General features: G+C 42.5%; 1 protein-coding gene across 3 annotated transcripts in view; it reads right to left on the reverse strand.

Moving 5' to 3' along the window:
• KLF3 (Kruppel like factor 3) overlaps window positions 1–26,080 on the reverse strand; it is a 36,811-nt gene that overhangs the window by 4,955 nt on the left and 5,776 nt on the right. Inside the window, exons 2-6 of one of the 3 annotated variants that reach the window (XM_036852210.1) lie at window positions 21,577–21,638; window positions 15,535–15,630; window positions 7,129–7,618; window positions 6,282–6,432; window positions 1,193–1,353 (exon numbers count right to left, since the gene is read on the reverse strand). In XM_036852210.1, coding sequence (XP_036708105.1) covers window positions 1,193–1,353; window positions 6,282–6,432; window positions 7,129–7,618; window positions 15,535–15,591 — 859 coding nt within the window. In that variant the 5' untranslated portion in view covers window positions 15,592–15,630; window positions 21,577–21,638. The remainder of the gene's footprint in view (window positions 1–1,192; window positions 1,354–6,281; window positions 6,433–7,128; window positions 7,619–15,534; window positions 15,631–21,576; window positions 21,639–26,080) is intronic. The other 2 variants (XM_036852209.1, XM_036852211.1) reach the window with 2 other exon arrangements.

A 26,080-nucleotide genomic window follows, 5' to 3' on the forward strand; every position in this document is an offset into this window, starting at 1 on the left:
GCTGGCCTTTGGTAACATCCACCCCTCAGGGCCCGTTCATGCCCTGAGGAGGCTTTCATGAGTCTATCTGGCACTGCCCATTGGGTGGTCCTCTAACCGCAAGGCTGTCACCCTCAGCTCTCTCCATGGCAACACTGTGAGGAAGCCAAAGAACACTGTGTCTGGCTGGATCCCCTTGGCTTCCTTTGCCTCCTTCCCAGGATGCACGGAAAACCTTCACTTCCACTCTGCCAGACACTTTACTTCCTCTCCTCTTCCAAACCCCGGATTCTTCTCTTTGTAAATGTTCCTAACAAGAATGACTCACAAAACTCCAAATATTCTACATTCTGAGTTAAGGAAATGTACAGAGAGGGAAATTGCTGTTACACTAGAAGTTCACATCCAAGAGTATGAGGTCAGCTCAGATGAGGCTTTCCATAAACATTAATCACCAATACCAACTGCAATTAATCAGGTTTGTTTAAAACATTTTTGTACGAATTCCTTAAGATGTTTTGCTACAAAATGTTCATGAGCACAGGGGACAATTTTACGTTTTCCTCACCTATTTAACAATTTTTATAAGATCTGTCTGTACGCTCTATATGCAACGCCTGGCAAACTGGAAAATATCCTATAACAAATATGGCAGGCAATCGCCTGTAAGTTCCCTCAGTTTTAGAAGACGATAATTACCCAAATTTCTTCACTTTTCTTTCCTTCGATGACTGTCTTCCGTTTGAATTCCATTTCTATAAACTGCTGCATTTACTTGTTCTGTATAAAGAACTTTTTTTTCTCTTTTTGCCATCGTGAATTTGATAATGTACAACACTTATTAAGTGACAGCCTATATGAAGGCCACATCTTTGATGAAACAGGCCCATGGTTAAGGGCACTTTCCCCCTCTGTTCCCAGTGGAGGTTTCATGCCCTTCTCTCTCTCTTACTACAGAGACCACAGAACTGCAAGTGGTTGCAAGCGGCCTTGAATAGATAACCCTGAATCTACTCTATTATAAAAACAAATCATTATCGAAAACTTCATTTTTCACAACTGACAAGAGACATCTGTAGCTGACTATGGTAACTTTCAAGATGCCTGAAAAAATTTCCTTACAATAATCTCTGAAAGCTAGAACATTTGTCTTAACATTCCATGCTAGTACTTCTTAAGAAGAAAGATGAAGCGAGTCTTGTATTTCTAATACCTGTATGTGTTCTTCTGTGTGCTTTCAAGTGAGAGCTTTTAGTGTATACTTTGTTGCATCCATCATAATCACATCTGTGTATCCGCCGCTTCCTCTGGGTGTCTGGAGATTCCACAGGTAAAGGTCTCTTCCCGGGCTGCACGATGACTGAAGGGTGATTCCTAGGAAAGCCAATGCCAAATGCAAAATGGTGAGTGAAAGGCTCTTCCTTTCCTTCAGGGTACCAAAAGCATTAACAACACTGGGCAAAAACAAACAAACAAAAAACCCAACAAAATAAACAAAAAGAAATTAGCAGATCAACCCAAGAAGCACTGCTATATTCATTCAACAAACATGGAGTGAGCACCTACCATGAGCCAGGCACTGTGCTTGGCACCGGGACACAAAGATGAATAAAAACAGGGTTCCTGCCCTGGAGGAGCTCACACTCTAGGGGGAGACAGACATGTAGATAAGTAATGACAGTAAGAAGAGTTAGGGGCTACACTAGAGGGAGATGCAAAGTGCTAGGAGAGTCTCTTTCCCTTAATAGAAATTTGCTTTCTTGTAGAATTCTGTGGGACTAGGCTGAACGCTGTACTGTTTTCTCACATTTATTATTCTTTAGGGGAAAATGTAAGAAGTCAAACTCCTAAGTCTCAGGCAACCACGTTGTAGGATGTATCTACATTTGATCCTTTACATAGCTGGCATTTAGTTTGAGTCTCTTAAAGAGGCTCAATGTACATTTGATTTTTATCTCCCCCCCCCTCCCCCGCCAAAAAAAAAGTTGGCACTACTGTCTTCACAGACTCAAACCTTTACTGTCACTATTATTCCTCCTTGAGAGAGAACTTCAGGCAGTGCTAGTGGTCAGGCGAGGAAGCCCCTCACTCGGGACTCAGGACCCAGGCTCCAGGTGCAGCACCGGCTCCCTCACTAGCTGCCCGCCATCCTCCCTACCTTCCCGGCTCCTCACCCAGACTCCCCTTCCTGCGCCTGCACACCTTTCCAGGGGGGAGGGGGGACTGAAATCAAATCAGGTTACACAGCATTACTGTGAACTTTCTCTCTTTCAGAAAGGAAGTTGGTGGAGAGAAATGGCAGGTGGGAAGAGCTAGGAAAAATCTGTAGTTTTTTCAGGCTTCCCCTGCTGATCGATGGAATTAACAAGTTCTACTCCATCCATTTGCTCTCCTAATAACTAATTACTTGATACATTACAAGCTTACGTATCAACAGTTGGCCTCTAACTGCAATGAAAGACTTCTTTGTCTTTTAAATTTGAATCTAGAGTTCTTAAAATATTCCAAATAACATGTGAATGTTTTATACACGAGTGTATGGGGGAAAAAAGATTGGTGAAAAGAATTTGATGAGGGTAAACAATCTTGTGAGATAAAGAATAATAAAATTTAGACATAAAAATCAAGAGAGTCACTGAATGAAACGTGTTTTTTATCTTGGTAAAAATGTAAATACATGTCCCTTATCAACAACTTTTTCAAGCACCCAAAGAAGTGACTAGGAAGAGAATAAAAAGGTGCATCTTATCTTGAGTGACTTCACTAATTTCTCACTTACGATTAGCAAAAAAAACTGTCTGTTTTGAGTATCACTTTACCTTCCTACCCTGATGCTTAGAGGGATGATATGAAAGAATAAAGTTTAGATACATGGAAAAGTGAACATGAACTAGTGGGGCGGGGGGGAACAAGAACTTCAATTATATAAATGTACAAACAAATAGCAGAGAAAATGGAGAAGTGAGAGAGTTTTTATAAAGCTCGATTATTAAGACCCTTTAATAAAAAGAAAACAGTTTATCAGTTTATTTTAAACTTTCAACTTTCACGCCATTGACTGAAAATTTTCATCTTCATTAACAGAACTTCAGGAAGTAAAATGCTGAGGGGAAAAAAAAATGAACAGTTAAATATATCTCATTTGCCTCTGGGACCCTGGGAGAGAATCCCAGATAACATTAGAAGTCTCTCCCAGTTATTCGATTTTATGGGTTGGGATTTTAATGGTTTCTGGGCAGTAGTTATGACTGCTGTTTCAGTTGCTCATTTTGTGAAAATGTTACCCTAAAAAAAGGAACCATAAAAGGCTGGGCGCTCCAGCTCTGCCCTGATAGTCCCTATAACCCTCGGCAAGGTATTCATGCTCTCTGTGCCTCAGTTTCTTCTCTGTAAAAGGGGATGATAATAATGCCATCTCAGAAGGCTGTTGTGAGTAATGCACACAAAACACTTAAGAACAACACCTGTTCCAGATGCAAATCTGCGAAACAGTAGCTGTTACTATTTCAAGGTGCAGAAACCCATCAGCAAACTTTGCCCCTACAGTTGTTTAATTTCATGAGGAGTTTTTTTGGGATGTCCTAACACCAGATCAGGAAATCTCTACTCCACCCAACATCTCCCTTGGAAGGCAGCATCACTCTGCGAGGGGTCAGCAGTCTATCTCTAAAGAGCCGGGTATTGGTACAGGCTGAGGTTCAGGATCTTGGGATCTCACTCACTCTTCTTGGTCTCCTCGCTGCTCATTTTTAAGGAGGTTGTTTGGGATCATTATAACCCAGAAGTTAGAATACCTAGTAAATATCAGAGACCTGGTCATTCTTTTGAGTTAAGCTGATCCCTCTTACGTTTGCTACAGTTTCATGTACACAACTCAGTGGGGAAATCTGGTCCTCAAACGTTTTGTTCTAAATAAATTTTCACACATGTAAATAACAAAAGAAATCTGATATACATTTGAGTGCCTTTAAAAATAATCCTAAAGCTATAACTTTATGATCAAACAAGTGGATTTCAAAGCTGTATTTTAAAGTCCACCCCTGTAAAGGAAGGGTTTCTTAAGGCAAATATTATTGGGGCTGCCTCATGGACATGGTACCAGGTGCTTGGTGTCCAGTGATTCTTTCCTGGCTAGCTGGTTTCCTATGTGGGCTGCTACTGGGCACACTCCAAGACATTACTTAATCACATCTGCGAGAGAATTACTTGAAGGGTACATGTCCCAGTTGTGGCTAATCGGTTCAATTTTCTGAGAGGCAAAATGCATTCTTAGGTCAGCATTAGACTAAGCACATTATTCATTAATCATTAAAAGCCACTGAGCTTGAGATCATCCAAAGAACGTTACTTAAAATAAGCAAGAAAAGAGAAAAGGTGTTTTCTTTCCAGCAGCATTCAGAGCACAGAATATCGCCTTCAAATATTCTTCCGTAACGTGTTACACTGTAATTTATAATAACCTAGACTTTGGAATAACCCCCTTTCAGTCAACGGATCCCTCGCTATGCGGGCAGTTGGCTTTATAGCATCTTTTTCATCATCTGTGCAGGAACAATTACAGGTACAAGCCATGTTGCCAGTTACCTCAACAAAGACATCTGACATCCTAAAAAAAGGGTAATTCAGCCTACAAGATGTGTCCATTTTGGCTAGTCTATTTTTCCTTTCCCTTAGTGCAGCAGCAGATGCAATCAGCTAGATATGGCCTAAAAATAGCAAGAAGACCGCTCATCTGGAAGCCGGAGATCAGCCCAGGCCCCCTCTGCTGTTAACGGTGTGATTACAGGCAAGTTATTTATGTCTTGGCTCATCAGTTGTTTGCTCTGACTCCCACCTGCTTGTTTTCGGAGAATGAAATAACTCCTTTGAAAACACTTGGAAAAGTTCCTTTCTGGGGGTAAGGAGGCACTACGCAATTGTGAAGGGCAATAATGTACAAGACCATCAGACAGTCTGCCTGCTGACGTGGCTGCGGAAGAAGATTCATTCTCTTCTTCATCTATCAAGGAGTAGATGACAACCCCCCGCCCACCCTCCCCAAAGAAAAAAATGGACGGATTTGATGCAAATGACAATTGATATATGAGCTATTATGAAGGCACCTACTTGGGGTTGAATGTGGATACAACCAGAATATATGTTAAGTTCCAGAAAATAGCTGTTCTAAAACCAGAGGATTCATATTCTGCTACAGAATTCATTACGTAAGGGAGAAGAGTGCAGTAGATAAAGCAGAAAGGTGGGCAGAAATGCTGGAGAAAAGGTTATATGGGGAGGAAGGTGATAGAAGGGAGCCTGAGGAGACAATAACTGTTGTACTTCCTTTGTACTAGGAAGCCGGCCATTAAATCCAGTGTTGTAAGGACCATAACAGAAGAAAAATAATTACAACCAATAATGAATATAAAGAGGAAGCCGGGGCAACGAGATTAAGTGACTATGCCAAGGTCATACATATGGTGGAGAGCAGAGCTGGGATCCAAGATGTTGGATCCGAAGGCCACATTTGTACCTACCGCAGACACAGCCTCCAGTGTAATCCCTGGTAGAAGTCAAGGGCATCTATAGTGGCAAATCCCAGTAATGATGTTATTTAGACTGTGTGTGACACCATCACATGAGAGCAAGTTAAACCACCGTTCAGGTGCCTGGATGCTGACCAGTAGTGTAAACTTCCTACTGGATGGCGGTTCTAAAGCAGACCGAACATTCTAGGGCAGTCACAATTAGAAAGACCGGAGACTAAACAGTTCTTTCAACGCCGAGCTTCTCTGAGCAACACGGTCAGCTTTCTGTTGCCACGGGCCTGGTTTTGCAGTATCTTTCTTGGATTTGTAGTTGGCCCGGAAAATTCTGACTAAAGCCATTCCCCACCACAGAAACACTATACTTTATGAGAACTGACAATGGGAAGGACGATATGTGATCCCATGAAGCATTTCCAGGATCCAACCTTAAGTGGAATATCTAGAACACCAAATTCAATCCATGTTGGGCTAAAGATGATGGGAGAACTAGATACACATAGTCTGGAAGGACGGAAAAAAACAAGATAAAAATGATTTCTGGGGTAAAGTGGCAAAATCATGTGTGACCAATTCACTGAGAACGTGACGTAACGCGTGTAACAGAGCACATAGTTTTTGGAGAGATTCTCCCATCTGGCCCAGGGGCTGCCCCGAACGACAAGGCAGTCCCGGCTGGCAATCCACACCACATCCTGAGCGGGAAGCTCCAGCTTCCATTCCAGTTCCGAGATGCACGCCGCTACGTAAATGCCAGGCAGACCTCAATATACTTACTCTTGTAACAGTGCTTGCGGGGGGGACACTGAGTTCATTAAAGGGGGTGACATTTCTTCAGGATAATAATCTGTCCTCTGTGGTTCGATCCCAGGTTCTATTTTAATTTTTTTCTGTAATAGAGGCTTCTCATATGATTCAATTACAGGGACTACAAAATAAAAATAGAAAAGTTACTCTATGTACCATTTACCGATTTCAGCCTTTAAAAGCTTATTGCACGGCTTCTAGCTCCCACACTGATGTGTCTCTATTTGCCTTTGGCAAAATGACAGCAGAAATGAATCGGTGGGCGCTTCTTGTTCCTCCTAACGATTACTTTGTCAGCAAGCACCGTAAGGAGGAAGCTGGACTTTTAAGACATCAGCCCCCAAAGGATTTCTTCCTTATGACGTTTGGTTATCTCCTTGTTACCCCAGCCTTCTGCCTCTGACCAGTCAGTAAACAAGGTGGCTTTTAATAGCCATTAGTTATCACATGGCCTAAAGGTATTTCTTAAATGCCTTTTTGCACCTAGAACCATGTTGGTATTCAGTAAAGCAAAACATAAGGTCAAGATTCTTATTATCCCCAGGTTGACAAGTATATAGTGAAACTAATCATTTCATGGCATTTAACAGACAGCCTGATTCTTGGGAGATCTTCCAGTGTCAACACTTTAAAAAAAAAAAAAAAAAAAAAAAAAGCAAATGCCTTACGCAGACTCTAAGTCGAATATTTCCTCTGCAGAGTTCAACAGCTCTTGGCCCCTTGCTTCCTTTGCTCCCTCACCCAGACTACCTGGTGAAGACCCGTTAGGTCCGGACTAAGCGGGGCGGCGGCAGTGTGGGCGGGTGGCGGAATTTACCTTGCATGCTACTACTGGAATTTTCCATCTCGTCCGACAAGGAGACCATGAGCGGCTGCTGGAGGTGGCTGGTGTACATGAAGGGGACGGGCTGCACGACAACAGGCTGGATGACGGGCAGGATGCCGGGGCTCCGGATGCCGTGGCGGGAGAGGGCCGCAGCCATCACAGGCGGCATAGACAGCGGCACGCTGAAGGGCTGCACGCCGGGCGGCGGCGGCGGCGAGTACTTCTTCCCGGGTGGGCTGGACGAGGGCAGGCTCAGCCCCGGCGAGGCCCTCCGGTGCAAGGACTGGAACTTCAGGGAGGAGGGGGAGTTCCCGGCAGAGGGCGGCGAGCTCCGCTTGTTCACGGTGAGGTCCACCGGCTCCATCTGCATCCCGTGCGACAGGCCTTCTGGGGTCTGGAAGAACTTATCAGATAACGGTGTGGAGTAGATGACGCCATACTTGTTGGGCTTCATCGACTCCATGTAATTGGACGGGTATGACTATTGGAAAAGAAAGACGGAAACGTGTCAACAGCCAAGTAAGCGTGTTTGCTTGAAACACGAATTAAGATGAAAATATACAACAAGTCACCTTCGATCACATGGACTTTAATAAGTGGTTTGGGTTTAGATACATGCTTGACCCTAAAACAATGCTATGAGAGAGAGCTGGTCTAATAAACGTAAGTACTAAAGTTAATGTGGTAACCGTGTCACACGAAAAATCTCAAATTTAACTCTACGATTATGGCCATGTCCAATGTTAAGGCTGAGGATGATACCTGGAAAAATTCTAAAATAGGTTATGAAACAGAAGGCTTATGGGCCTTTATCATTAGGAGTTGGCGTTGAGGTTCACCAAGAATCAGCCAAGCCAACTAACCTTGTTGATTTTCTGATGGGGTTTCTTACTTGGCAGGAAATACTCTCCCTGGCTTTAGTGCCCTCCAGCTCAGCATAAAGACACTGAACGTTTCTCATACGCTGTGTATAACAGGGACAAGCGGAGCTGCGTGGTAGTGCCTTAGGATGGTCTTCAGCCACTGACACATCCATGCTACGAGTCCTGGCCTTAGCACTCAAAGTCCTGCATCCTAGGAAACGCCTCAATCTCAGGCACACCAGGATGGCCAGTCACCCTACAAACCCATACACGGAAGGCCACCCACACAAGGGTGATTATGTTCTTGGCCCCAACTTGTGCGATAGACTTATTCACAGTCTGAATGAAACTGTAGAAGATGACTTAATCTCCAAATTTGTGGATGACACAGAACTGTAAAAACGAGCTAATGTAACAGGACTTAAATAAAGACACGTGATGCTGGAAGGGCCCTGCACACGAGCCACGGCCCTGCCTTCTCTCCTTTCCACCTTGCTACCCCCCTCATCAAAAGAGGCTGCAGGACAACCTAACAAGATACTGGAGGAGACACCAATGGTTTTCCTCCCAAATCTAAGATCTGTTCCACAACTGACCTAATTTATCTTCAAGTACATTTCTCTCTTATAATATCAAGGTAAACCTAACTCTCATTTACCAGCTTTAAATATAAACCAGTCATAATTGCACACTATGGGTACTGTCCTTGGCCATGGAATTCAGTAAAATTACTTCTATTCCTTAACTAAAATTAAAAAATAGAAAACTTTGTTGTAGAATGCTTTAAAAAAAAATTAAACTCAACATAAGTCATTTTCTTTACTTGTAGGCATTTTAGGGAAACTGAAATTTTTAGTGGTAACATGTCAAGTCTGCCTGCAGAAAATTACTTGTATTTAAATGTTTTACAGTAAAAGTGAAAAGTAACATACTGTGCCTCTCTTCCAGCTCTAAAATCCGAAGTGTTTGTGATTCTGAGGCAACACTAGCTCATGATGCAACTGAGAAAACCCACCAATGGGGCCTTATAATGAAACAGCTTAAATGCACTATTAATTTCTGAGCCTCCCCAGCCCCGCCAATGGCCACTAATGTGAGTTATAAATAACTGTGGAATAGCAGTGTTTTTGACTGGGATTACCACTGAGATCACACCTTTTTCCTCTCTGGGCCTCACTGGGTAAATCTCCACCTGACTATGCATCAGAAGCAGCTGTGCTGCTTTAAAATTCCAGATGCCTGATTCCTTCTCTGGGCCAACTGAGCATCAGAGTATTGGAAAGTAAGGGGACAGGCAAGTACCTATCTTAATCTGGTTTTGATGTCAGTTTCTCATCGTTAAGATGCACTTTGTTCTTTTGTCCTTTCTTTCTTTACCTGTATCCTCATTCGTAATCTACATAACCACATGGAACAGTGATTCCTGCAGTCTGGTGTACATCTCTCTGATAGACACAGAGCTTTAGAATAGTTATGTATTTATTTAAGTGCATTAAGAAAAAACTATGTTTCTCAGTAGTAGTGATAAAAAGTTCCCTTTTAAAATAACTTTTACAGTAGTGATACAAAGTTCCCTTTTAAAATAACTTTATTATGTTAAAAAGCAATTCTATCTCTAGGGCAAGAAAAATTACTAAATAAATATTAGGAGTGCAGGAGCCATGAGGATATGGCAAAATCTGTCAAGGTGGCATTGGATACCCACCTTCCAGGAGGTTGTGAGGTTAAGATTAAAATTGGACTCAATGAGATACCTATGTGATGAACTTAACACACACCGTGGTCCTGGGAGTCTCTTGTCTTCCTTCCTTATACAAGAGGTGTGCACTGCAGTGGGCTTTGATGTTCCCTATTAGGGCTTCTCAAACTTTACTGAGCACACAAATTCACCTGGGAATCTTGTTAAAAGGCAGGTTCTCAATTACTGGGGAGTGACCTTAGGTGCCACAGACCACCCTTGGAACAGCTCGGCTCTAAATGACAGAGATACAGAATAAAAATACTAATTTTTATTATTAAAATGGTATAGTGTTTAAATGCAATTTAAAGGCGGGGGCGGGGAGAATTTTCACTAATAATACTGCTTAAAAACAAGGACATGAGGATATAAAATCAGGAAACATGAATTTGTAAAAATATACAAATTGTTTTTAAAAATAGCTTTAAAAAAATAGCTTTGAATTACATACTAAGGATCAAATGAGGTAAAGACTGTTTCTACCTTTCTTTAGGACTAGACACACACAGGTGCAACACAAGGTGAGAGGCCCAGAATATACAGTAATATTAATATGAAATAGATTTCAATTTAAATATTGAAATAGGCAAAAGCAAAAGAGGCACAAGGTTTGCTAACAAAAAATTACAAACTTTGTACAATGAGGGTTTAAGGAAGTAATTAACTATAGGAGGAAAAAAAGATTTCTCCTGGTTCTCAAATTTAACCATCTTGATATAATTTTCTAAAGGGCAAAAGTTATGGTATGAGAAACAAAAACTCCAGGAAATGGGAGGCAGTATTCATTGTTTCTACTCACAGAATTGTAGCTTCTCCCTAATTTTCAGCCCTAGTCTTCAAAGACATCCCTATGACCTAGATTTTAATGCCAACTTATTGGCAGCTACATAGGAAGCAAAATGAGGACATACTTTTATTGCTGTCATTGTTGGATTTTTCTATCTGTGGGGTGAGTTTAAGGAAAGCAGGAATTTAGAACCTGGGAGATTTGCAAATTTAATAACAGTCTCAGGTTTCTCAAGCCATAAAGAAAGAAACATCCACACATAGAGCTAAGTTTTATAAACATTGTGCACAGTTCTGCAGAGAGCTTGCCCTCCCGTGAATGCCCCCTCCCAGCTATACTGGACATGTGGTTTTTGTAAGGCTCTAGGGCTAAAAGCAGGGGGACTGTTGGGACCTGGGCACACGACTGAGTACACACTATTAACAACTTCCAGTCCGACTGCCTCGCCTAAGGGTGAAGAAATGTGGTTCTTCAAACTGTCTCACTAGCAAATTTCATAGCAATGTTTACCAGAACCTTCTATGAGACGTGTTTACTTTGTTTGGGTGGAGCACATAAGCCACTGCAATCAGCCTGCAACAATCTGGCTCTCCACAGTGTAAGGACCGATACAGGGCTTGCTTGGGGTGTGTGCCTTGGGTGGATACACCCCGGTAACAGTTGCTTCTTCTCTGTTCCAGACCATTCCTGTCTTCTAACAAAGCAATGCAGATTAAGTGTGGCTACACCAGCGAAATCCAAATCAGAGGCAAGTACTGATGAAGCAGAAGGAGGGCCTCCGGCCACTGCCAGACATCCACTGCCTCGTATGCAGCACACTGCTTACCCAAGGAGCCTTGTTTGCGGGAACAGAGCAGCCTGCAGACAAGACTCACGCAAGTCTCCCCCACTCCTGACCCCCACATTCAGGCGTTCACACCTCCGCGCTGGGGTTATTTCTTTGCTGGAGGCTTCCTGTCACTGGATTGGGAGATGAGGGTCCAGCCCGGGTGCTCAAAGAACACTGGATGAATGTATGATGGGAATCAACAGGCTCTCGGAGCAAGGTTTTACTGTACTGCTGACAAGGCTCAGGATAATACCAATTCTTTGATTCTCAAACACATGATTTTTTTAAGTGTGGTGAGGAAAAAAGGCACAGGGTTTGGATAATTTTCCAGTGCTATCACTTCATATGAAAGTGAGAATAGTTTCTCGTTTTATTGGAAACAGTTTTGGTGAGTTTTCCACTACAGGATGGTTTAAGTGGATGGAGTGACTGCATGAAACGTGGATGAGTCTCTGTTTCACCGTTCATTAATATGAAAAAAAATGTGCCGTCCGTGACAGGGCGATGGCAAGTCAAAGGAATCTTCATACCAAGGGTGGGCTTCCAAGTGCAGGAAGGTGTGGTGCATTTATAAACAAACTCGCTGGAAACAGCAAATGTCATGCCCCTCTATGCAAACAAAAGCAGAAAGCTCTCTTTCTACCAGGCTCAGAAAAGTCATGAAAAGTTTCTGTTAGAACACAGCAGAGGGACTACTGATTTCTAAGTACTTCTCAATCTGTAAGGCGTCCGTTAGATGATAATTTTCATTAAAGAAAAAGAAAAAAATACACGTTCTTCAAAAGTAATCTTCCTGTAGGAAAAGAATATGAGGGAATACTTTTAAAAATTCTTTCTCACTTCCTGAATTAAGTTCTAATTTTCAAACTTCTTTGGCAGTATCGGTAAAAACAACTCCTTTATGTGCGTATTTTATATACACCTGCCATTTCACATTTTACAAATTAATAATCTCCAATTTCACAAATAAGAAAAAATTGGAGGCTCAGGGAGCTGCTGATGGTTTTGCCAGCATCGCACTGATAGTAAGTAACAGAGCTCCATGGCACAGAGGCGGGTGTACTCTGCTCCCCATTCTTGCAAATCTTAACAGGATCAACAATCCAAAGTCTAATGTGCCTCACATTAGTTTAGTGGGAAGTATGAAGGCTTATACTTCAGCAAGAGAAAAATGACATTTCCTCACTTTCTCTAAACTATAGCAAAATACCAAATAGGCAGATTGCTTCTGCTCTTCTCACTTTTTAAGAAAAAGGAGTGGGGGAGGGAAATAAGTCACTGTAAAATATTTTTATTCATATGTGGAATTAAAACAAAAAGAATCTTACACATGTCTACGGCTTAATGTTTAGAACACTGACTTGAATAAACAAAGACCTCAACCTTCAGGTCAAAGGCAGAATTAAAAAGGAAAAAGGAAAAAAGGAACAATAAATCAGGTTTCATATACTCCACCTATGAAGGCAGGAAAGATAAAATCTGAAGATTTAAGAGTGGAAACAAAAGCTTTTAATTTTGTTATGTAAAATAATCACAATGCCCTACTCCCCAAATGTTTTAGTTAACTGAGGTTTTGCTGAATTAAGAAAAGGAAACTTTATTGTAAGGACTGAAACTATCTTTTGGTGAGACAATGTAATTAAGTCCTATAAGCATCTGTAGGAGTTGAAAACTAGAGCATGAAGGAGAAAAAGACCATTAATTGCAAAAATACTTCTACATATTTTAACTCCACATATTAATATAAGTTCCAGCATTACAAGTATAACCGTTACTTCAAATTAATCTTATTTCCATTTTTTCAGCAAAGTATATGTATTTCCTTGCACTTAACTGTATTGTGCCAACTTCATTTTAGCTTTAAATTAGGCTCTTGTGACACATTCTCATGCCTGATTACAAAATGCATCACTGATGGTCCTGCATCATTTATCAAATTAATCATATTCTTCAGTACTAAAAACCTATTCATATGTCAAGGATATAATTAATGGGGAAATTTTATACCTTAATATTCCTCCAATATGATCATGTAGTAGTTGGGGGAAGGGGCTGATGACAAAACGAGTAAAATTAGAAGTCAATTTAGTTTTTTGATTAAAATAATTCTTATTGCTCTGTTATTATCATATTCAGACACGCAGTTATCCAGTTATCATGCAGGAAGGTGAATGTTATTTCCTGACTTAACTTTTCACTGTACACAGTGGTAAACACTTCACTGGCACAGTAATCTCCATGGCAACTCAGTTCCAAGGGCCTCGGAGTGACCCCTGTGTCTTGTATAAACAGTTTTGGCAGGAACCTCCACAGCCAGTGCATAAGGATGATCTAATTTTTGCAAGCGTGTCATTACCAACCTTCAGATACACAACTCAGGCCAAGTTTTTCCCCTTGTGAGTATTTTCCAAGCCCATGGAAGAAAAGAGCAGGACAGAATTGGAAGCGTGGCCTTGTTATATTCACTAAACCAGATCTCCTCAAGTCTCAACCACTCCCTGCTTTGCAGTCGGACACCTTTCTGTTGTCACCCATGTCCCACCTCCATAGCACTGGTGTTGCACCTCTATAAACACCTGGACTAATTACTTGTTCCCTGGTGGCCGAGAAGCATGTAGAGGGGCCTGGCTCACGGGAGGGGCTAGCTTAGCACTAAGGTGTTGAAAAAAACAGTGATCATAATTTCCTCCCAGTCACAGACTCTTCTGAGTGATATGAAATTCCATCCTCAGGGTCAAGTTCATTCTTTCCCTAGCTTCCCCCCAGTCACAGCTCCATATGGCTGCTGGAAGTTTAAGCTAATCACTTTATTCTTAATATATTTTTACATGCAAAAGGACCAAGGAGTTCCCCCCCTCCCCCAGTTTTCATCTTTTTAATCAGCTCCTTGAAGGACATCCTAAACACTGCATGAAATAAAATGGAGTACTTTTTTCCTTCCAGTATTAAAAAAAATGACATTCACAAACATGTTTAAGAAACTCTTCTATATAGTCTGGGTGGTGATCTCAAGTGAAAAACACCTCTAAGTAAACGCATACTTTTTTTTTTCAACATCTTTATTGGAGTATAATTGCTTTACAATGGTGTGTTAGTTGCTGCTGTATAACAAAGTGAATCAGCTATACATATACATATATCCCCATATCCCCTCCCTCTTGCATCTCCCTCCCACCCTCCCTATCCCACCCCTCTAGGTGGTCACAAAGCACTGAGCTGATCTCCCTGTGCTATGCGGCTGCTTCCCACTAGCTATCTATTTTACATTTGGTAGTGTATATATGTCCATGCCACTCTCTCACTTCATCCCAGCTTACCTTCCCCCACCCGGTGTCCTCAAGTCCGTTCTCTACGTCTGTGTCTTTATTCCTGTCCTGCCCCTAGGTTCTTCAGAACCATTTTTTTTTTTAGATTCCATATATATGTGTTAGCATACGGTATTTGTTTTGCTCTTTCTGATTTACTTCACTCTGTATGACAGACTCTAGGTCCATCCACCTCACTACAAATAACTCAATTTCGTTTCTTTTTATGGTTGAGTAATATTCCATTGTGTATATGTGCCACATCTTCTTTATCCATTCATCTGTCGATGGACACTTAGGTTGCTTCCATGTCCTGGCTATTGTAAATAGAGCTGCAATGAACATTGCGGTACATGACTCGTTTTGAATTATGGGTAAACTCGTTCTTGGTGCAGATTTCTTGTAGGTACATTTGGAAACTGCTTCCTAGTCACGATAAACATTGCATACCGGTTTTTTTTTTTTAATGTCCCTAAATACACATTAATTTTAAAAAATTAATCTGGCCAAACTTATTTTTGCCAAAACCAGTAATCCTGAGAACTCAAACTAAAAAACTGGTAACTGAGGGGGTTTTGTAAAACTACTTCTATTGTGAGCAGATGCTCCTGTGGCCCAAGTTCTGCGTTGATCACATCTTGGGGGCAGGTGGGGGTTTGGGGCACAGGGCTTAAGGAAACATGGATCCCATTTATTAAATGGGGGCACAGTTGCTAGGAGGGTGTTTACCTCACTTACTACCAGGGGCTTTCAGAAAAGTTTGCCTATCAAATGCCTGTCAAGTAACGAGTGGCTTTAAGGAATAACACAACACACAGTAGAGTTATTACCACTTGGAATAAGGAAGAAGAGGTGTTCGGTTTTGGAAAACTTACCACCGAGACAGGATCCATGGCCTCTTGCTTGACAGGGACTGGGTCAAACATGAGCATTCTTTCAATTACGCTTTCTAGGGTGCTCTGGTGTTTGGCCTAGAAAACAAAACAAAGTGTCTCTCTAAATCCCAAGGTTACTTTCAATATAAACCAGTAAAAAAAAAATATATATATAATATTCCTCACCACCACCCCCCTTCTCTGCTCCTTCCTCTCCCCTGCCCCCGGAATGGCTGGAATTTGTTTCCCTTACCTATGAAAGATGCCATTTTATATAATTAAAACCAGACTCCATGGTCATAACCGGGTGAGAGCCAATGGGCATTTCTAACTCAAATACATAAACCCTGATGTTTCTGGAACAATAGGTACAGCCTCTTCTGAGCACCCATGCTTGTTCAAGATTACTGTGCAGCTCAATAGAAGTTAACATTATATATGAATGTTAAACACCTTTCCTTTCCCCCTTGTGTTTGTTACAGAAAAATCAGGAAAAAACAAGGCAGGCAAAAAGACAACTTAGAACCAACCATCGTGAATATCTTTGTCTTTATCCCTCCAAACTCTCTTTTTAAATGGATTGTAATATGCGTACTACATAGTACCCATAATTTCACTTAACAGTTTACTGGGAAAATGTTTCTTTTTCAGTAAGTATGGTTCCATACCATCAAGTTCAGTGTGCCACCGTGTGAACCAATCAGATTTTTGCGGCTTGCGGGATCTTAGTTCCCCGACCAGGGATGAAACCCAGGCCCCCTGTAGAGGAAGCACAGAGTCTTAACCACTGGACCGCCAGGGAAGTCCCCAATCAGATTTTTAAAAATTCCTTTCATTGGGCACCTAAGTTGCTTCTAAATTTTCACCATTACAGATAGCAATGAGCACTTTTATACTTACATGCTCCTGCACATCCTTAATTTTTAGGATAAATTTTATGAAGGGGAATTCTTGAGTGAGAAGCATGTACTTTTACCAAAGCATTTGCCGTATCATCCAGCAAAGATACTCTATAATTTCCATCAGTAAAATATAAACCTGTTTCCCAAAATTTCTACCAGCAAGGTGCATGATCATTTAAAAAAAATTAAAACTTTGCTAATTTGTTAATATCAAAATGACAAACGATTTTTATTCTCTATTGATTTAATTATTGAAGCTGAGTCTTTTTCATCTTTATTTACCATTTACATTTCTTCTTTTATAAGTTGATTTTTTTTTGGGGGGGGGCCGCGCCGCACGGCATGCAGGATCTTAGTTCCCTGACCAGGGATTGAACCTGCACCCCCTGCGGTGGAAGCGCAGAGTCCTAACCACTGGACCACCAGGGGATTCCCTACATTTCTTCTTTTGAGAAATGCCTATATTCAGGTCTTGAGTTGCCGGTCCCTGCTTATGGTTTTTTAAGTACTTTTTTTATATGAAGACTATTACCTTGTATTTACTCCAATTTCTCCTCATAAGGAAATAAGCCACTCTTTAGCCTAATGTAAAGAAAACGTCCATCTTGATTCTGTTGGATCTTTCTCTTCCTCTTTTGTTATGCTTGTGTTATCCCTTTCCTCCTGTGTTCTACACTGTCCACTTCTAGCACTAAAATACATCAAATCAATCGCTTCCTCACAAGACAAAATATTCAGTCTGCTGAACGTTTAACTGCATTTCATACATTATAGAATCACTGCCCACATATTACCCAGATCATCAACAACTTTCTTCAGGCACCTCCTACCCAAATTTGGTTAGAAGTGAGGTCTTTATATATTACTTTGGTTTGGGTGGGAACGTAAACAAGTTCTTGATTGAGTTCTACCAGAAAAAGGTATAGAAATCCCTGGTTTAGATTACTTCCTGTATTTCAGTATTTAATCACCCCATCCCCACTTCCACGATAGCAATTCTGTAGCCAGTGGTGTCCATGCTCTACGGGTTAAACGAAGATATCGTCACACACAATTATAAAAGTAATACTGTGTAGTTCTTGTGCTTCACTGCTTTGCTGAAGAAAGACTGTCCTGGGTCTTGTGACAACACGTGAATATCATCATTAACTCAACATAAGGCCCTGACTTCAAAATTATATTTTCCTACATCACAGGACGTATTATAATCTGTGAACACAATTTGATACCAGGCTGCTCAAATCAATGGTGCTACCACCCTCCTCTGTATCCCAGCAAGAACAAACCCCACAGCCAGTGAAAAATGGATGATTTCATAATGAAGGATGAAAACCCCTTTTGTGTCTTGGGATCTATTATTAACCAGTTCCCAGGGTAGCAGCTGTACAGATGGATACGGTTCTAGGAATTGCTGTCCAGGGCCCTACAGCGGACCGTAAACAAAAGACGTGAGATAGCCTCCTTGTATCAATGAGGTCAGATAATTCAGCAGCCTCGACCCACAGCTGGTCATCCTCCCCCAAGCCTTTTAAATTTAATTTACTCTTACAGATTCATCCACTCCACTAGACAGTATCTTGCTGCAAATCCTTCTAAACAAAAGTACTCATATTCTCAGGAGTGTAAGGAAACAGTCCTGATCTGTAGACTCAAGCAGGAGATCTGCACCTGACCCCTGACATGAGGGAGAGGAGGAGGGAGACCCTTTTTCACATGTAAAATGCAGAGGACACCTCCTTTGCCTACTTCCTAAAACACTTACCTTCAAGGTTTTGGAAAAAACCAAATGAGATTAAAACAAAACAAAACAAAAAAACTCTTTTTGCCCTCTTAAGTCGTTTATATCACTGAATATGCACACAATTTTTGGATCTATATACTGTACAAACAGCACTAAATTTGTTGGTTCCGATTTCGGAAATGCCAGGGTACTTGTCTCCTTGCTAACATACCTAGCCTTAGAGGTCAATCCCCTCCACCCTTAAAAAACTCAGACTAAATTCAGTTTCAAAGGTAATAGCTGGGGCTTCCCTGGTGGCGCAGTGGTTGAGAATCTGCCTGCCAATGCAGGGGACACAGGTTCGAGCCCTGGTCTGGGAAGATCCCACATGCCGCGGAGCAACTGGGCCCGTGAGCCACAACTACTGAGCCTGCGCGTCTGGAGCCTGTGCTCCGTAACAAGAGAGGCCGCGATAGTGAGAGGCCCGCGCACCGCGATGAAGAGTGGCCCCCACTTGCCGCAACTAGAGAAAGCCCTTGCACAGAAACGAAGACCCAACACAGCCATAAATAAATAAATAAAATAAAATAAAATAAATTAAAAAAAAAAAAAGGTAATAGCTGCCTACATCCTCTATGAGATCTTACATAGGGCCTTGTCACTTACTTGACTGCTGTACCATCGCAATAGCTTCCTAGCATCTCCACACCTCGCCTTACCTGGAATCCCTTCCTACGTGCAGGAGCAGCACGGTGGCATTAAGATGATGGGCTCTGTAGCTCATTTTGGTCCAAATTTTAACCCCATCATTTAGCTCATAAAGCCTTCAATAACTTTTTCAAATGCCTATAACAATAAGTACTGAACCCATTTAGAAATGAATTACACATTAACCTGCTATAGCTTGGGTCATTTTAAGACATTATTTAAATTACTTTCATTCTTTAATTTTTATGTTTTATCTAAATGTAGGGAAATTAGTGCTTTGAAAGACTTATAAGAGAAAAAATCGTCTAACATAAAGCATCCCTTCTAACAAAACCTGATTCATTTTTATTAAAAAAAATTTAAAGGTATGTTTATTTGTTCAGAACTGTACCTAAAAGAGTAACTCAATCACTGATGAAGGGATATTTCTCATACACAAGTATTAGAATTAATTAATAAATGACGAAGCAAGATACAATTGAGAATACCTCATTTTGAAACTCCTAACTAAATAATGCATCACCGGACAATAAAAAGTCTGTGCAAAATACAAATATCACTATGAACAGAACCCAACTCACTGTCCACTCACATGCTTAACAGCACTTTGCTCTCAATTTGGTAGCTTCTAAAATGACTGATTATACTTTTAGTGATAGTCACAGGATATGGAACGAGGAGGTCATGTGGTTAAAAAAAAAAAAAGATAAAGAAAAAGACACACCCTAACCCTTAACAAGAGCATCTTGGGAGGGGTGGGGCAGCTTTATACACACCTGTGTGCCCATTTTTAAATTTATTAATTCTATAATTAAAACTTTTAATAAAAATAAGACGGAAGCTAAGCTAGAAAGAAACCAAATTTAGGAAGGGAATCAAACACATTAACACAAATCAGGCTTTTGTTTATTTATTGCAGAAAACATCTAGACTCTGTACCTACTGTTTCTATCTCTGAACAGACCACTTTTTGCCACGAGCATTGACCTTGTCTTTGGGTTCTGATCTAGAATCAGAAAAGAGTGACTACAGTGTCTCCAAAGGGCCTTCCATATAACTGGGAAGTAACTCCCGCACTGGAAGAACTGGGGTTCCTAAACTTAGTGGCTTTTGTTAATGCGTGGGCGACTCAGTGCTCTGGGGCTATTACCATCATGTTAAAAGAATGCTAAGTAAACTACAAATGCTGTAGAGAAACTATTACTTCACAACCCTGACAGCAGTCCCAAGTAGAACCATTAGGTGGCGCACTAAAACAAGTATAAAGACTAGGACAGGGGCGGTAAATTGAGTTTGCCAACATCAAGGTCTTTAAACGTAGTGGGTTTCAACTAGGCTCAGGAATTCTTATCACAGAGATGAGAGGGCCCCCAAAAGTGGTTCTGTTTTTTCTTACAACTATTTCCCAAACATTAACACATTTACATCTCAGTTGTGTGTAACTAGCTTAGGAAACATACATTCTAAACTAGCAATCCCAGGATAACACAACTACATTTACAAGAGGAAAAAAACGGCAAAACCGGTTTAAAAAAACTTCGAAGTTATCAAGGTGCCTAAAAGCAAAAATATAGGAACATCACCATTGCCAAAATAATTTTCCATCACTGGAACAAATGTCATCTTCCCCCAACTGTGTTATTTTGCTGGGAAGGGCCAATACAACTGAATTTTCCTCCAAAAGGAAGAAACAGATTTCCCTTCACACTCTCTCTACTTATACTTCTGACTTTTCAGATGTCAAAAGAAGGCTCAGAATTTTGCCAAAATGCACAACCGCAAGTTTATGTCTTAAAAAGCTTTGGTGAATCATTTACATGAAGTTTCACAAGCAATATAGTTTCGTCTCCTTTTCAGCCCTCCAAGAGGCCTACTCGACAATTGCTTTATGAGGGTACAAATAAGCCGCAGAGCTTAGAAATACAGACAGGCCTTAATGTAAGAGGAGGTTATGTTGCCAGCCTCCTTTGAAAGTAGCTTGTCTTGAAGCTACAGCACATTTTATTACAGAAACAACCTTATAAATAACTGCCCCTTCCTTAGAAGCATGACACACAGAGAGAGAGGTGTGAGGCAGGGGACGGAGGGGGGTCTGGAGAGAGAATGTGTGCATCTCAAGTCAATTTCTTGGTGATATATCAGGATTTGCTTCTGACATTGTCCCTTCTCATCTCCTGTTTAATGCACTCAAAGGGTCCCTGTATTCTTCTCCCCCAGCCCCGCCTGACCCTAAGGCTCCAGATTACCTGCCTCCCTCAAAGCTAATCTGTTTCCTAGCCGACCTCAGCCAGGTGTAAGGAGAAAAACAGGATGGTCAAACCAACACACCGTCTGTAAGCGCCCCTTTCTATTCTCCCAAGTGTTTGGATGTTAAAGGAGGGAAGCATGTTGCCTTCCCTCACCCCTTACTCCCCAAAGGAACTTCAGGGAAAAAATTAAGAAAAGAGTTAAAACAAACAAACAAAAAATGTGTGTGTAATTCTTGGTCAGGAGGAGGACCAGGGCAGGCAGGCAACATCCCTGTAGCTAAACTTCCTTTCCAAAGAAATTTTCTTTCTTTACTTTTGTACCCAAACTCTTACAAGAGCTCCCAGGAGTTGAATATTTAAAGGCAGCTGCTCTGGCCAGAAATACAAGAGGCCAGACAACAGATGTAAGCAGGCATTTCTAAGTCAGAGCCTCCTTTCAGGACAGCCAAATGCTGGCACCTACCTGGAAAGGCGTCTCGTTTTCATGTCACTCGGTGATCTGTCTCCTAGCTCAGTCTTCTATTGCTGGTGCGAAAGGAAAAACTCCATGGAACACTTCTGAATCTTTGCCCCTCATAAATTAGTTATTTTACATGAAAATGTTTTGTAAATGGGGAAGAAGTTAATTACTTAGTTTCAGATTAACTGTAATGACCCATGAGCAAACAATCCGCCCTCTCCCCTCTCAGCTAACAAGCCACCCAACTTTACTTTCCTGCATCCGCCCATCTGCTCCACCCTATGGAGAGTTGCCAAGGCAGTCTGACTTGTCCAAACAGGACATGGCTTCAGATAAGATTCTGCCCACACCCTGTACTTCGGAAAGACCAAGTGAAGCAATTGCCTTTGCATGTAAATAAGGACAGGTGCAAAGGTAACAACCAAGCAACCTCCCTACACATTTCCAGCTGGGGCCCAGCAGAGCAGGGGCGGGGGAGGGGAAACCCAAGCCCATACCCTTTGGTAAACTCTCAAGTTCAATGCCACCTAGTTAGCGGCCTACAACATCTTTCTTAAAGAAATTTTAGCGAACACTCATCATTTTCCTTACTGAGGCTACATACTCAGTTTCGTCCTTCACGCTCTCGAACAATTTTGTATTTTAGTTTTAAGGGCGAGCAACCTCAACTCAATTGAAAAGCACCTCTAATGTGTACTCCTGCTGTGTACACGTCTTACAAGATCGGCCTCAGCCCTCAGTCTTCTTCCGTGAAGTGTTATATAATCAGACCCAGAAGGGCTGCGTGAGGCCACTGCCTCTTGTCTGCCTCTCCGCTGGGTGCCCTATCACTGGAGACCCACCCTACTCCACCCTAAGGGGCCTCCACCCATGGGGCCCCGCCCTGCCGGGGGGGAGGGGCCCTGGGAGGGACCAATTGGCTCAGGTCAGCTGCCAGTTCCTGGAAATTCCAGCCTGAGCAGCGATGGCTGGAACCTTGCAAATAACCAGAAAGAAGTGGTGGTATTTCCCCCAGCTCCTGAGGATGCTCCATTAAACGTTTATTTCAGAGCCACAGAACCTCTGGATGTGGAAATGAGCTAATAACGCCCTCTCCCTTCAAAAGTAAACAAACAAAAAAGCATGTTGCACCAGTGCTATGTAAGAGAATTCAACCCGTCCCAAACGGATACCCTCCTCCTCCTTGCTCCCCTCCCCGATTTGCCTTATCTTCTCGTCACTCACCATGGAAACCTAGAGGTCATCTTTTAAGCCTTCCTCCCCAACTTTTCTCTCCACATCTACCGCTGCCACCAGGGGGCCAGGCCCTCAGGACCTCAAGACTGTGTTACTGGGGTCTCACCTCCACTAGTCCATTCCAGGATGGAGAATCCATCCTGACCCCCTGCCACTTACATTTCTCAAAGCCCTCTTCTCAGCTGGTCTTTCCCAAGCTCCCAAACCTTCCTCCGACGGGACCCCCAGGGCTTGCAGAGTCAGTTCAAGCACCAGGCTCGGCGTCCCCTCTCCTACCAGCTGCCCCTGCTCCACCAGGCGCCCTCCACGCTGGCTGCCCTGTCCCCCGCCTCCCCACCCCGCCTTTGTTCATTTTCGGCCCTGACGCTGGGCAACCAGGGTGGAATGCCCGTCCCCTTCCGGCTTATCTAAATCCTCCTAATTCTTCAAAGACCAGCTCAAGGCCCTCCCGACTCAGCGCAGTCAGCTGATTGCTCCCTGACCAATCTGAGGCCACCTCTTCTTACCTAGATAGGCTGGGCCTTTCTACTTTACTAATGGTCCGCCCAGGACCACCACCCGGACTGGGAGCACCTGAGGACAGGAGTGCTTTACACCTCCTTAGAGGGGCTCCCTCCCTGTTCCCAAAGGAGATCAGGAATGTCCACTAAGTTCAAATTTTTGCCAGGCCGAAAGGAGTGAATATGAAAGCACTGAGCCGGTATGAGGAGTCCCACAGTCACTTCCCTTTCCCTTCGAATGCACCTGAAATCTCCCTTAAATAAACAAACAAACAAACAAAACCAAACCTCCCTTGAATAAGTAATAGGAGTAACGGGACCTAACCTAAAGGAAACCTATTAAACCAAACTTCCTCAAAAAAAAGGAATGCTCCTAACCTTAACCTTGCCTGTTCCGGGTCCTCCAGAGACCTTATCAGCATCATCCTCCGAGTTTTTTTTTATTACCCACCCAGATATCTTCTAAACAAGTCTAGTGTCAAGGTCTCTACTCTTTTTTAAAACCTAAAATAGGGGAAAAAAAAAAAAAAAAAGACAGCAAGAGAGAAGAGAAAGAAGCGACTTCAAGGTGTGTGTGTGTGTGTGTGTGTGTGTGTGTGTAACAAACACTAGGTTTGTTATGTTTTAAGCCTCTTCTATTGACCAAGGAAAGCCAGAGGCTCAGTGATGTCACAGGTTTCCTACCGGCACTCTCTGGGTGCTGTTCTTTACATGCACTGTGTCATTTCATTCCTATGAGGTGGGGAGGTACTACCTTCCCATTTTACTGATAACACCGAAACAGAGAGGTAAATTAATCTGCCCAAGATCACACAGCTGGTAAAGTGGTAGAGCTGGGATTCGAAGCCAAAGTAGTCAGACTTCAAGGCTGGTGGTGGACTTGGCACTCCACCCTGTTGTCTCCCTGGCAGGGGACAACACACATCAAGAGTGGGATGGAGAGTTCTGCAGACAGGTCTGTCATTCGGGGATCTGGAACCAGGGGCAGTGTATTTACAGCAGTGGTGACTTCAACTCCTTCCCACTGGTCCCTGATGCCTCCCCTGTCTCAGTGCATGCCTGGACGCAACATCAAAAGACACATTCTGAAGGCCCCAAAGTAGCCGATTATTCTTCCTAGCCGGTGCATCCATAAAACTGTTCAGAAAAAACTGGCAGCTTCACCCAAGTAAATACGGAAATCCTCATAATAACTGTACAAAGGTGGAAGGGTCAGGTCCTCGTCCCCATTTTAGAAATGAGGAAATGGAGGAACAGAGGTGAAAAGACTCGCCCAAATTCACAGAGCTGGCTGGAGCTGCAGCCAAGAAGCGAAGTGTGTCCGCTGCAGACCCACGGCTCTTTCTGTTCTGCTCCACTCCGTGCTGTGGGACTCACTCTGAAGCAGAATCATCTTATATATAGTTGGGGCACTCCCCTGGGGCCAGGGGCGTGGGGCGTGTGTGCCACACTGGCCCATGGAAGGCAGTGCCATGGGGAGGTTCCAGCGGACAATTACGATTTCCAAGTGACTCTTCAGGTTAGATCACTCTGGACCTACTCCATCTCGTGGCATAACTGAGAAAAATGACTGCAACCTTAGATTAGCTCTAATGCATAGGTGCTCAATAAATACTTGTGAGGTGAATAAATGAATGAATGTCAAACTACCCTTCTTACATGCTAGGATAAAATGAAGGGCAAGGGCCTCAGAGTGACTGTACACCAGGGGTCACACAAGGAAAATTTGCCCAGGGGCCAGTGCAGCTAGCCTTAAAATCATCTTCTAAAACCTGAAACGCAAAGTAAATGTGAAAACTTTACTCAGGAGGCTCGGGAGACAAAACACCCTTGTCTGGAGAACTAAGTGGAACAGGAACTTGAACTTCCTAATGTTAGCGGTTTGGGGGTGCAAAGCTTTGGAAGGTACCAGGGTGTAAAGTGCAAGAACAAATAGAAGAGTGGATTTCAGTGATTAGACTCAGAGAACAGTAGTTAGGAGAATGAAGAGCATATGGGACAAAGGAGAAAAACCCCACACTGGATCATAGGTCGCTCTCCAGGGTAGAAGGCGCTGACCTCAGTGTCTGCTGGACCTCTTCTGTCTAGATTTGACCAAACTCCACTGATCTGGGTTGAGACGCTCCAGGCCATCCCTGGAGAGCCCCAGGCCTTCTAGAGATTGGCAACCATCTTAAGCATGTCCCAGGTTAAGCTGGGCTCCTTCAGGGTCCTTGTAGCCGCTTGTAGGACAAGAGGCCTTTAAACTAAATTCATAAGTAACCCAAATTGAAGTAAGTTTTTACTGACAACTGAAGTTGTCTCAGGAAGCACCCCCTTCCGGGAAGAGAGTAAGAGCTAGACCCAGGGTTACACGCAATGCATGGGCTGAAGGGCCACTTAGCTTACTACATTCAGTCTCCAGCTCCCCTTTATAATGAGATGGGGGAAGTGATAATGTATTCGGCCTGCCAACACAAAGGAATGAGTTTCCAATAGCTCTAGGAACCTGCTTTGCTAGAGAAAGAAACTTACTATTAAATACTCTGACCAATAGAGACAAAATATGCTGATAATTTTTTCTAATATGCCATTAAACTATGGTGACATTCCAGAAAAAGCACAGAGCCAGTTAAAAGGATATACATAGAGACATACATATATATGTGTGTGTGTGTATATATATATATATGTGTGTGTGTGTGTATATGTGTATATATGTATATACATACATATATTTGCTGTGGGAAAAAACAGTCCTAGTTCTGGTTCAGAAACTGTGTCTATAGCAT

The sequence above is a fragment of the Balaenoptera musculus genome, chromosome 5 (genome assembly GCF_009873245.2).
Source record: "Balaenoptera musculus isolate JJ_BM4_2016_0621 chromosome 5, mBalMus1.pri.v3, whole genome shotgun sequence".
NCBI lineage: Eukaryota > Metazoa > Chordata > Mammalia > Artiodactyla > Balaenopteridae > Balaenoptera > Balaenoptera musculus.